The 14,217-nt window shown below is 38.1% G+C and overlaps 1 protein-coding gene across 1 annotated transcript in view; it reads left to right on the top strand.

Annotated features, from left to right (window-relative positions):
* LOC124122685 (heparan sulfate 2-O-sulfotransferase 1-like) overlaps positions 1-14,217 on the top strand; it is a 228,632-nt gene that overhangs the window by 189,522 nt on the left and 24,893 nt on the right. Inside the window, exon 5 of the mRNA XM_048389359.1 lies at positions 11,448-11,586. Coding sequence (XP_048245316.1) covers positions 11,448-11,586 — 139 coding nt within the window. The remainder of the gene's footprint in view (positions 1-11,447; positions 11,587-14,217) is intronic.

Below are 14,217 nucleotides of genomic sequence, written 5' to 3'. Positions count from 1 at the left end.
GTCTTTCCTTGAGGTAGGGTGCCAAAAGAAGCCACTCAACTCAAGAATTCAGCATTTTAAGAATTACGTTTAGGGGGTGGCAGTTATGTCTCAAAAGTTAAGAAATTAAGTTTTTTGTCTGGTCCTGTACCTATTTAATGGAGTGTACATGTATGACCATACATATGACTTTTAGTGCTTTGACGGATATTTTAGTTATGGAAAACAGTATGGCCTTAAATAGGGTCATTGTCCATGGCTAATATTGGAAGATCTGTCAAAGTGGATACAGTCTGTGGAAAAAACCTTTGAATCTAGTAGCCCCAAACTGTCTCTTGACATCATTTCATAGTAGAGCTTGTTTATGTATCCACTTTTATTAGCAAAGGTTAATAGACCAAAAGAACTTTACTTGACTCAGGCTGCAGAAACACATTTTTTAAATGTTTGAAATGTTTCTGGTCAAGAAATATGTGTTAAATATTTGTCTTTTAGATACATGTTATCCCAGTAATGTTTCTGATGAATGTGTAACTATATAAACTTGCAGAATGAATGGTACAGAAAGAATCAAGAGTTAATTTGCAACAAAAGTGTTCTTTATCTTTAGAGAAATGTTAACGAGAGACTACACCGTATTTGGAACCCATTGTCATTATAGATACTGACATTGTAGTCAGTGCCATCTGTGAAATGAGCTATTATCTCTATGTAGGGTAATGATAAACTGTTCGATTGATATACACAATGCAATTAGTAAACAAAGTGGTATTTGATCGACTTTAATCAAATTTGCAAGGACTGCCAATTGTGAGAGCGTAGTTCCCCTTTAACCTCCAAGCACAGTGAACTGACTCCCAGCATTTTGATCTGGCTATGAAGATACTGCTTTGAAGAAGAAACAATTTTATTTTGGTTTATTGAGGAACTGGTAATATCTTTTGGTAGACAGTGTGTTTTTGTTTACATGTACATCTTTTGTTAGTCACAATCTTCTAACACTTGAGTGAAGTGATGTTTGGTGTTCCAACTATAGAAACTGAAATCTTCATCAGCTTCAAGGGATCAAAGAGACTACAGGTATTGCACCATTGGTAATTGCGTTGCCTGTGATAAGTTGGCAAGTGGTTACATTTCAAATGAAACATTGACCTTTGTTTTATGATAAAAGAAAACTAAAATGTGTTAGATGTCAAGCGAGGGGAGAGAAAATAATCTGTATGATGATGGCCAGATAGTGCATTGAAGCTGAGGCAGTACTGGAGACTGTATGCTTTATCAAATCAAGGTCTTTGATTCTTGAAATCAAACGTGTTGTGCTGTAATGTTTATGTTCAGATGAGAAGCTTTATCTCTATCAGTGCTGGCCAGCTTGACATCATTGAAGAGCAATTTGCAAGTTTTACACTTCATTTTTCAAAAAAGACAGATGGTTTTAAAATGGACCCAACTTGGGAGTAAAGTGGTTTGGTAATGTTAGGGATGACTTTTATATCAAATTAGGAATTTTGTATGCAAGTATTTGCACTAGCAGAAGGGTTCAATTGTAAAGCTGAAAATACTCCCAGCTTGGAAGTTGTGTTTCTTGTATAATGTCAGATGAACACTAGCAGATCAGCAGGATTTGTTCCACTGAAGCAAAGAAGTTAATAGACTTTAGCTGACAGGGAGTCCCAGAGGACCTGTTCTCAAAGCAACCAGAACACAGAGATTATCAAATGCTTATCACATGCCACATCTAGAAGCTAGAATTTGGGTGGTGTGGGATATGGCTCAGTGAACAGAGGAAGTAGGCCTTTCTTCCTGATGCATACAGAGCATTCTTTTAAACAGGATTTTAGCTGCTAAGCATTTTCTTAAATGTGTCACCTTGTCCGATGTCGCCAAGCATTGGCATCATGGATTGAAACTGGAATCAAGAGTGTGTCCTTAAGTAAATATTTGTCAAATATAACTGGAATCATGCAGCAGAGATGTGATGGCTGTTTCTCTATTTTAACATAATTACCGTGGTGGTTGCATCCTTCACAATTCTATCTCTGTAGTTATGATGATACACAAAGTCCAAGACAAACATCTAGTCTCTGAAATGAACATATTGTACAGAAAAAAACAGTTGTTCAATTATCTTGATAAAAGTATGATAAAGGGGAGCCCAGAGACTATACTTGACTTGCCAAACATTATGGACTTGCATGGGCTGTATTTGATACGGTTAATCTTGAAATTAACATGAGCAGGAATTAAATGCGAAAAATGCGAGTGGTCTTTGCTGACATTATTAAACATCACATTTATATCAACAATAAGACATTTTGGACAGCAGAAATACCAACTTAGACATACGCTAAAAACAAACAACTATGACAAACAACAAACAAGACAAGTGTTCTGCTCATTTATGTCATCACTGAACACACCTGCAAGTCCAGACAGATGCCACCCACGCAACACGGTGTCTTTGTTCTTTGCAACTGCATCTAAGGCTGACACGAGCCAGCGCATGTATTATTTTAGCGGAAGTACTCTACTAAGAGGTGCTATTTGGTGTGTGATTGGATTACTGCAAGGTTGGATTAAGGTGAGAATTCTCCTGTAAACCTGACAGAGGACATTTTCTTAAGATATAAATCCACTGATACTTGAGAGGATAGGGGTGTCGCATTCATATTGAGTTGCATTTTTGGCTAAGGACTAGTGGTCACATTCTTTTGGAGACGCATTAATTTCACGATTTACAATATATTTGTATCAGGGTCTGTAAGACAGTCTATCAAAGTCCCTGTTGAGGTCAAAACCAAAGTACACCTGGGCCCACTTGCACAAAGCGATCTTAGCACTAAGATGATCTTAGCTCCCATACATTAACATAGGCTTACGATAGTCTTAGCGCTTAGATCATTTTGTGCAAGTGGGCCCAGAAGATGTCTTGTATCTACTTAATGCTTACATGTTTTGGAATTTCACACACACACACACATACCATATGAACACCCCAGTTGCTCTTCCTTTTTTGAACATATATGATTATTCAGGCATGGATACCTTGCAAGTGCACTACACTCATACACAGATGCAGGTTGGAAGCACTTGCTGTAAAAGAGTTTTAGTTCACACTGTGAGGTCCCAGCTACCCAAACAGCATCAAGACATCATCAGTCAGTCAAGACTCTTTGGAAAAAAGAGATTTTAGAAAGAAGTTCTGATGAGAGCATTAAGGCAATCTGTTCTTGAAGTTTCCTTTCTTACATGTTTGGGATGTATGGAGGGAAAGACTTGGAACTTTGAGCTATGGAATGATGGAATACCTCCTTCACTGGGCTGCTTGGCTATTTTTAACAAGGAGGTTAAAAATTAATTTCTTTAGAGATATTTGTCAAATAATGCAAGTTTGCTCACAATCTTAGATTAGTATCATGATCAAAGTTGTGATGTCATGAAATGTCATTTTAAATACACTTCCGGATTTTTCCTGGATGTGTGTTATTTTAGAAATGTATTTGTTAATGACCATATGGATGTGTTGGTAATGTGTGTTGTTTGTTTTGGAGCTCCCCTTACCTCTTTCATCCATACATATATATGGGGAGTGAATGAGTGAGTTAATGTTCTTATGTGCCCATGTCAGCAATATATCTGCTATGTGTACATGTTAAAATCTGAACCATAATTCGGTGTCTGAACAAAAGCCCACACTGTCTGATTTTGCAAAACACACACACACACACACACACACACACACACACACACACACACACACACACACACACACACACACAAAAACACACAAAAACACACACACACACACAAACACACACACACACACACACACACTCTCTCTCTCTCTCTCTCTCTCTCTCTCTCTCTCTCTCACCACACACACATACACGTCACTATATAAGTGCAATAACTTTGCAATAACATTGGTATAATATGCATAACAATATGCACTATTATGATATCAGTTGCATGAGGAAATACACAAAAGAAGACATGGAGAAGACTACATACGGTCAATATCAACCTGTTATTACCTTCATCATTTTTGTTATTTATGTTAAGTACAAAAATAATCCTTGGCTTTAGAAATGTGTTTCCTTCAGTTTTATCTGTGATTTCTGGTTTAAGCCTCCCCTTATGCAAACCAAATCTATAGCAGGTCTAATGGAATTTTGATGCTCTGTCGAAACAGATGCATTATGAGGTATACATGAACGCTAAGTATTTGTGTCTTGTGTTAGCATTCCATGGTTTTATGACATTACGTTTTGCTGATGTTTTACCGATTCCCTGAGGCCAGGTGAAGTTGCCTGAACAAACAGGACTGGAGGTGTTCAGTGTATTAGTGAAGATGTTTACATAACTAACAGCTTCAGCCATGCTTCCAGCAATTTGTTGTTAACCTTCTGCAATATTGTTTTCAAATTCTGCATATTTCACCACCCTTTTTACTAGTTTGTTTTTCCTAGGGCTGGTTAAATAAGCAACTCAGACTAACAGTGGGTGTTCGGAAGAGAAGAAATATGACAGACCAATGAACCTTTCTAATTGGTTGGATCTTTCAGTGAAGAAAATACACAGTTATTTCTGTGAGCCTTCTCAACAGATCATATTTCTCAAGGTGAAATAAGAGAATCATTAACTTGTCAAATTACTTCTGAAACATTTCGTTAGGAAAATAACACGTGTAAGTAGCCATTTGATGAATTGGTTTTGTGTCTGATCTTACATGCTGTCAACAGCTATAAAGAAATGACTTTGTGAAAAGTAAGATAGAATATTTGTAATAAAACTGTTCCCCATATGATTTATAACCGTTATCATTTCTTGTCAAAGGAAGGGAAAAGGTCTTATGGTTGTTTTTGTTTGTTTGACAAAATTGGTAAAGCTCAATTTTATCAACAATGTTCTTCTGGTATCGTGAAATACTTTAGAGTTAATGTATTGAGTAAATATCAAAGTAATGTTTTGTGTATCTTAGAATCCATGGAATATTGGTCATATTCCGATTTGGGCTGCCATGATATAGTTGTAATATTCCTGTTATATTGCTATAATCTTGCTATAATTTTGCTGACTGTCTTGTTCATCGAGGGGCGGTCGGGTAGCCTAGTGGTTAAAGTGTTTGCTCATCACGCTGAAAACCCGGGTTTGATTCCCGATATGGGTACGGTGTGTGAGTGGAGCCCATTTTTGGTGTCCCCCGCTGTGATATTGCTGGAATAGAAGTGGCGTAAAACTTCACTCACTCACTCAATCATGTTCATCGATATGTAACCCAGTCACCCTTATCTGTGACAAACATGACAGACATATGCACCGACATGGAGATCTGCAAGAGATATGTGGAAGATTTACACCCTATAAGTTTGTAGAACTACATTCTTAAATATTTCAGGAAAATATATGCTTCGACTGATACAAAGTAATATCAGTTACTTTTGGGAGACAATGACTTCAAAAGAATTTGCACAAAGAATGTGTAGTGATGCAGAGAGCTTGCAACTTTTCTAGAGATTATACAAGTAGATTGCTCAGCTCCACACAGCTCACTTATGGCCCCGTGAGGCTCTGGCGGGGCTTTTGGTATAATGACATGATGTTTGATCTGATTAATGCCTGAACGAATGGCCAGTGGACACTGGGTTTGCACCAACTGACTGTGAGGTCAAGATTGAATTAACTTTATTAAGCCATCAAAAGACTTTTTGATCTGATTGGTCAGGATAAGAGTCAGTGTTCTTTAGTTGCATGACAAGTAGTATCTGTGGCGAGACTTGACACTAAGACTACCACACTTGTCGCTAGTTGTATAGAAAATAGTATCAAAGGTGTAGACACTAACACTGATTATCTGTTAATGGTTTTTAAGGAAGTATAAGAATGGTGTTCTCCTGAATAATGTACTAGAGATCAAGTCACTGGTTGAGCAATACGTGTTCCATCATTATCTATCTGATTGCAGACTTAGGTGGAGCCTTTGTTTCAAACCCCAAATCATGGTATTACACCCCATCTGTAGAGATCAACGGAACATGGTTCTGCAATTTCGGAAATTTTCCTGATTACATTCCTCTGCTACATTCATGATATGCCCCTATTAGTTAGTGTAGAATGGATAGATAGACTGATCCCGGGCCATGACAAAATAGATTACTGTGGAGGCAGTTGTGATTTTTTTGTATTGGTTAATCAGTGATGTAATTGAATTGATGAGACTAGGTGGTATATCTGCTACCATATGGCTAGTGTTCTGTCAATTCTGTATCATATTGTGACACAAGTGAGTGAGTATGGTTTTACGCCACTTTTAGCAATATCACGGCAGGGGACACCAGAAATGGGCTTCACACAATGTACCCATGTCAGGAATCAAACCCTGGTCTTCAACGTGACAAGCAAACGCTTTAACCACTAGGCTACCCGACTGCCGCTAGAGACACAAGATTGCTGGGAATATATTACGTGGGACCTGGACACATCGTGAAATAAATTATCACCTTTGTGATGATCACCAACTGAACATCACATTAAATATGTTTTATACTGAATACATTCATGGCTGAAATGAAATGTTGGGCTTACCAACTGCAACTGCAACACCTGGTGTCATCGCTGATTTTTCTATGACCCATACATATAATTGTTTAGACCTATGGTTTGTCTGTTACAGCCAATGCAATCTGTTTCAGTGGATGATCAAGACTGGTTATTCTATGGCTTTTACATTTTATATTTAGACAGGATTGGCACTTACCGTATTCGACATAATAAGCACCCCGCACTAATAAGCGCCCACAGCGATATTTCCTAATATATTGGCTAGTGAACAATCCCAATTAGCACCCCTTTTCGATTGATCAATGTACTCAAGACTTATTTTTTTGCTTATAATACGCACTCGTGTGTTATATACACCCTTAATTATGGGCAATTAAATTCTGGAAAATATATCTGTCGTGTATGATACGCACAGACTTTTCTTTTGTATCATTTCATGCCGTCAGCATAAACCACGAAATTTACGATCTTTCAAAATATTTGTTTCTTTCTCACCAAACTTATATTTTAATAAGAGCCCCCTATTTCTAATTTTGAGTGCGCCCTGGGCGCTTATTACGTCGAATAGGGTATTACCCATTATGGCATTGTGATCAACTGCAATAAGCAACATCTACCAACATTACAAAGTGGGTTGTGTATGTTTGAATCACTGACACTCAACTTGTCAATAATGCATTTGTGTTTAAGAAATCTTGTTGTATATCTGCTTATGGAGAACCTACGTTGTTTACTTGTGTCTGAAGGCAACATATGGTTTTACGCACACCACTGAAACTGAAAAGTTGCAATATGAGAAATCCCTTCAATATCTTGAGATTATGTCTGTCCAATTTCAATGTACAAACAAATCATTTTAGACATGTAATTTTGCAATACTTGGCATAAGCAATGATAAATAGTTTTAGAAGCCAGGTCTGATTTTGAATGGGATATTTGTGTGTACTGAGGCTTCACTAACCCATGACATTACACTGTAATGTAGCTCTGTCAGGTCCTGTATTTATTCTGAGCTTGACTGTTTCTTTCATTGTCCTGTTCCAATTCCATGGCTGGAGGCCATATTTTACTTGTATACTCAGTGACAGATACTTGAAATTAGTCCAAATGAAAAGCAAATCTCCCTTTTGAATCCGTTAATCAGAAAAATGCCAGCAATGTTCAATAAAAAATGTTGTAAATTGATGTGGTGAATGGCAACTGTTGTCCTAATGACTATCTACATCTTTTCGTCCCGACTACTGCGCTGTGCACGATTCTACCTCATCTCCACTCATTCCCATCCAATCCCAGGGGAGACTGCTGTTGACAATACTTTGTCGTATCAATCGTGATTATCCTGTAAAGTTCGCATCTTATTACCCATAATTCTTTTGTGATGACCTGCATAAAGCTGCATCTACTGACATTATCGTGTTTGGGAAGTGAAATGTGAATGTTTCAACCACTGACACACAACTTTGTAATTACGCTTCTGTTTAGGAGGCTTTGATGCATGCCAACTTTGTTGGGCTGATTGCATGGCAGAATTATGGCCATCTTTCAATTGAACTGTCGTTGAGTTTGCGTGCAGAAAATGTGATGTTGTATTTGGAGAAGCATTTTGTGCAATTACTCTGAGCTCTGCAGTAAATAACATTATATTTGTTAAAACTAATTAAAGTGTTTATGTTTTTTTTGTCTATGTTTATAGAAATAATCTGGAACCAGTGTTAATATTACATGGTTTGTGATTGTTTGAATACAACAAAATTGTTAACTCTGATTTTCTAATGTTAGTTTTCCATTGTTTATTCGTCACACAGGGTAGGTTGTGTATTTCTGTCATTTTGTGCCACATACTGGTTAAGGTGTACTATTAACAAAATAAAGACATTGGCCATAATGGTTTAAATGCTTCAAAACATTTGCCTTGGGAAATATCAAGATATGTTTTGATGTAAGCATGAACAGTTTGTTTGTGATTATGATACACAGGTTATGTCTCTGTTTTGTTTTGATGTGCACCTCAGGGTAAAAGAAAGACCCAGTCCAACTATCATGGAGTGAGTGAGTGAGATTGGGCTTAACGCCTTTTATAACAGTATTTCTGTTATATCCTGGCGTGACAGCTTAATGTGGGAGGAAAGCCCGAAGTGGTGCAGGTCTCAGATGTTTACCCCTTCAGTGAAACCCACGAGCACGGGTATGGTGCTGACAAACCTAGAAACATAATCGGGGCGAACCTGGATTCGAACCCACAATCATAGGTTTCTGGCGTGCCCAAGGGATGCAACTCTGCACAGCGAATCGTGACACCTTAGACGACTGGGCCACCCGTGCCCCAGCTATCATGAAAGTGACACATTTGGGTACCAGCAATTACAAAGAATTGGTGGGCTGCTGACCTGGCATAATTTGTCAATAGTGGAGAAAAGATTTCAGTGTGTGTAAAACTGATCTGTCTTTGGTGCATCAACATTTTTATCTATTTTTTTCTAGGGCATGTTCATTGTGAATCCATCTAAAAGCCGCGATTGTAATTACAGAACTCTCCCCAGAACCTTCACAACAAATGTCACAAGGCCAAACAGCACTCAAAGTCTGCAGAAAAATTAGTTTTATTGTGAAACATTGTCCTGTGACTGCAGTGCAGAACAACTTAAACAGAAGTCAATTTGCTGCATCTGTGCACGTTATTAGTGCAGTTAGTTGTGCTTCTTCATCAGAGCTGTTGTCACATGAAACGTAATTGTACCCCAACAACCTTACTGCAGAAGTGATACGACCATTAATGACTTGGTGATATCATTCATTTATATTCAAATGTCCATTACATTTTCATGTTGCATTTTTATATTCCCTTGAATGCTCATGAAAATGTCTAGTGAAGGTCTCAACTGTCAGGCAGCTTTTTGTTGGTGCCTGCAAGCTAGATTAGTCTAGGTACTCGACCCACTGCATGGAATCAATAGTTAACCACATTTGACAGGAGATGGTGAAGTGCATACATGTACATGTGAATGAGTGAGTGAGTGAGTATGGTTTTATGCCGCTTTTAGCAATATTCCAGCAATATCACGGCAAGGGACACCAGAAATGGGCTTCACATATTTAACCACTAGGCTACCCCACCTCCCCGTACATGTAAGGGATTCACTCTATTTGGAACCCTTTACTGACGCTTTGTATTGTCACTTCACTATTTGGAACCCTTTACTGACGCTTTGTATTGTCACTTCAGTATTTGGAACCCTTTACTGACGCTTTGTATTGTCACTTCACTATTTGGAACCCTTTACTGACGCTTTGTATTGTCACTTCACTATTTGGAACCCTTTACTGACGCTTTGTATTGTCACTTCACTATTTGGAACCCTTTACTGACGCTTTGTATTGTCACTTCACTATTTGGAACCCTTTACTGACGCTTTGTATTGTCACTTCACTATTTGGAACCCTTTACTGACGCTTTGTATTGTCACTTCACTATTTGGAACCCTTTATTGATGCTTTGTATTGTCACTTCACTATTTGGAACCCTTTACTGACGCTTTGTATTGTCACTTCACTATTTGGAACCTTTTGCTGATGCTTTGTGTTGTCACTTCACTATTTGGAACCCTTTACTGACACACTGTATTGTCACTTCACTGTTGGAACCCTTTACTGACGCTTTGTATTGTCACTTCACTATTTGGAACCCTTTACTGGAACATTGTATTGTCACTTCACTATTTCGAACCCTTTACTGACGCTTTGTATTGTCACTTCACTAATTGGAACCCTTTACTGACACACTGTATTGTCACTTCACTATTTGGAACCCTTTACTGACGCATTGTATTGTCACTTCACTATTTGGAACCCTTTACTGACGCATTGTATTGTCACTTCACTATTTGGAACCATTTATTGATGCCTTGTGAAACTTCGCTATTAGGATCGATTTAAAGATGCTCTGTAAGTCACAGATACTGAAAAAGGTTGATCAGTTTTAAATAAGACATAATGCTGATTCAAGCAAATGATATTATGTCTGTGTTTTCTTCATTCCAATATCTTTTTCTTCAATAACAGCTTTCATTTGTCTTAAATTTTCCATGTGATTGAACATATGCACAGCCTTCAAGCTGTATGGAGTTATTTAGGTACTTGATGTGTTATTACATACATCTGAAACATTTTAAAAGATTTTACAAATTCAAGCAAATGATTATTATCTGCAATTTGTTCAAATGACATTTCTCCAAGGACAATTTTTCATATTTTGAGAGATTATGCTGGTTCTTGAATTCAGGTTCAAGTTGTCTTGTCTATGCTAGAAGATTAGAACTTAGTGAAATTTAACTCTTTAGGTGAACACTCTCACCGGAACAACTGTTTAAGGAATCAAATGGCTTGTTATAAACATTTGTTTGATATATCGGACATCAACGCATCTAGTGGTGATGACCACTGAAAACAAGTTTGTTCTGTGCTGATCACATGCCTTCTGTATGACAGTAAAACCCTGCAAACATCTCAACCATGAGGCTCCAAATAGATAGACTTGATGACACTTCAACTGTTATAATTTGCCGACACGTGAAGATCCGGGGTAGAATAGGTCTTCAGCAACCCATCCTTGCTGTAAAAGGCGACTATGCTTGTCATAAAAGGCGACTAACGGGATCGGGTGGTCAGGCTCACTGACTTGGTTGATGCATGTTATTGATCCCAATTGCTTGGATCGATGCTCATGATGTCAACCACTGGATTGTCTGGTCCACAGACTCAATTATTTTCAGACCGCCGTCATATAGCTGGAACATTGCTGAATGTGGCCTCAAACAACAAACAACAACTATAATTTGCCACATGTTACATAAAAGCATGATATATTGTTTTAAAGATGATAGTTACACATTTACCCTTTCCATCCACAGCTTTGGTTTGCTGAAGAAGCCCATATACATTAACATTGTACGGGACCCCCTGGACCGGCTGGTGTCCTACTACTACTTTGTCCGATATGGAGACGATTTTAGACCATCCCTCAAGCGGAGGAAAGCAGGAAACAAAGAGGTAAAGAAAATTATGTTGTGTGGTCCACACATGTAACCACAGTGTTCGAATTTATGCCTGCCAGGAAAAGTGCTTAGTTGGCATTTAACTGTTAAAGGTGCATACAAAGTGCTTTGATATGAAATAATCGTATACTCAAAATTAAAAAAGATGCCATAACTGAATATCTATTTCCTCATTCTAGCTCTTGTAAATCATCTGACTTTTAAGAAAGTTTAACCTGGTCTGCATCCAAGTAGTGTCCTTATATCTTTAATACTGCCAACTAGGGCATAAAACATCTCCTATTCCATAAATCGGACATTTTTATTTTTCAAAGTAGAAGATTAACATGTATTGCAACGTTCTATAGCTTACATCTTGCATTCAAATTAGCTGTCACTATTTTAGTGAACCTCCTAATGATTTTGGTTACATGCTAGCTTAAAGTACGAAAAGAGGATCCTCAAAGACCCCTTAGACCCTTCAGATTCTAAAAGTGTTGTTTCTGCTGATACATTAAGCCAGCAGCTAATTTCACTCTTGACTAAATCCACAGATTCTACAACATTCTGAAGTAGGTGGTCTAGCTACTTTTCACAGTTTAACACCTGCAGTGCTGATTAGTTGATATGCCAATAAGTGGTTAGATGACAAAAACTACAAAATACCTGCAAACACACACATAAGTTAGCCAATCACCTCTCCCAAAGAATGTAGTAATTACTGGAGACAGGAACATGTAATTGGCAGATCCAGAGAGCCCCACTGATGGGTTGTGTGATAAAGTCACATGTCACTCAACACATTGAAGACATGGCCGATGGTTTAATCATCACACTGAAAGATGTTACTTTTTCCGGAATCAGTGTTTGTTAATTAAAGCCTGTATAAGCAGCAGATAGTGTAGGTAACAATCTGTGCCCGTGTGGCTCTCTGTGCGATCACTGACAGGTGTTATGGAGCTGATACGTTACAAAAGTCATTACTGTAGACGAGGCATGGAAGGGAGACAACTCCTGGTCATCCACTAGCTGCAGGCACAGTCAAGGGATGACTGTTTCATCAGTACAATATTCACAGCCACTTTTGGCTGCAGAATTGTTAATAAACCATAAGGGATTTATTTGACTAGCTGGATATAATTTTGGGCAATAAAATGTATATAATGTCCAAATACCATTTGTATAAAGAAAACAGAAATTTAATGAGATATTTAGAATAAATTGTGAAAGAGTTGAATATCTAATGGTGTACTAAGCACTGCAGTTTATATGTCTTCCCTTTTTAGTGATCATCCTATGCTCTAAAAGTGTGTAGTTGTGTCCCTTGGACACGCCAGAAACCTAAGATTGTGGGTTCGAATCCCGGTTCGCCCCAGTTATTTTTCTAGGTTTGTCAGCACCATACCCGTGCTCGTAGGTTTCACCGAAGTGGTAAACGTCTAAGACCTGCATCACTTCGGGCTTTCCTTCCACATTAAGCTGACACGCCGTGATAAAACTGAAATACTGTTTAAAGCGGCGTTAAACCCAACTCACTCACTTTAAGCGTGTATCAGACATTACCGCTCTTTAGCTCACTCATGCATCCACTGCTACGTCATAAAAAATACATATCACAAGCAAGAACTTTATGACATGAGAAAATGATATGCTTCTTCTCAAGATTATCCCTTCCCAAGAACAAATTATGGAACATGTTCACGTTTTTCACACATTTGCGTAAGACTTGCATAAGCCGTAGGTCTCCATAACTTGTAATCAAGATGATTGCATTCAGAGCATGTTTTGCTTGGGGCCATGTGTCTATGTTGAAGCTGCCAAGAAGTGGGGGCTCAGGGGAATGGCAACTAATGGCCTCACCAACTGTTCAAGCCCCTTCTTGATGGTTGAAGTTTTTTAATGGGATCATTTTCATTAGATTTTATCGTAAGCTGTCTTCATTTAATCAGGAACCATGTTTGATAGATTTATTGGACAAAAAGTGGATAGAGATATTGTGGCATAGTTATTTGTTTGCTTAGATGAATTGATCAGGACATTACAACGTTTAAGCTGTATTTCATGTCGAGGCATATGTTTCCTCAGTTCATGCTTCACAGCAGTCTTCAACCTCTCCACAAACCCCACCTAGTGATCTCATATTGTGTACTTTTGCCACGAGTGTTATCTTGTAAGTTGTATTTGATACCACTTCCTGAGTGAGTTTTTTTTGTCATGCTTTACAGTGTTCTTCAACCTATCCACAAATCCCCCACCATTGGGATTCTGGGTTAGAATTGAACCTTGGTGATCTGTGCTTGTTGTAAGAGCTAACTGAAATGAATTCTCTACAACCCCTCATCTCTACATTATGTTTCCTACAACCTCTCATCTCTACATTATGTTTCCTACAACCTCTCATCTCTACATTGTTTCCTACAACCTCTCATCTCTACATTGATGTTTCCTACAACCTCTCATCTCTACATTGATGTTTCCTACAACCTCTCATCTCTACATTATGTTTCCTACAACCTCTCATCTCTACATTATGTTTCCTACAACCTCTCATCTCTACATTGATGTTTCCTACAACCTCTCATCTCTACATTATGTTTCCTACAACCTCTCATCTCTACATTATGTTTCCTACAACCTCTCATCTCTA

The sequence above is a fragment of the Haliotis rufescens genome, unplaced genomic scaffold (genome assembly GCF_023055435.1).
Source record: "Haliotis rufescens isolate VD_foot unplaced genomic scaffold, xgHalRufe1.0.p SCAF_8, whole genome shotgun sequence".
Lineage (NCBI taxonomy): Eukaryota > Metazoa > Mollusca > Gastropoda > Lepetellida > Haliotidae > Haliotis > Haliotis rufescens.
Note: the sequence above shows the minus strand (reverse complement) of the source record. Positions and strands in the feature narration are given on the sequence as shown.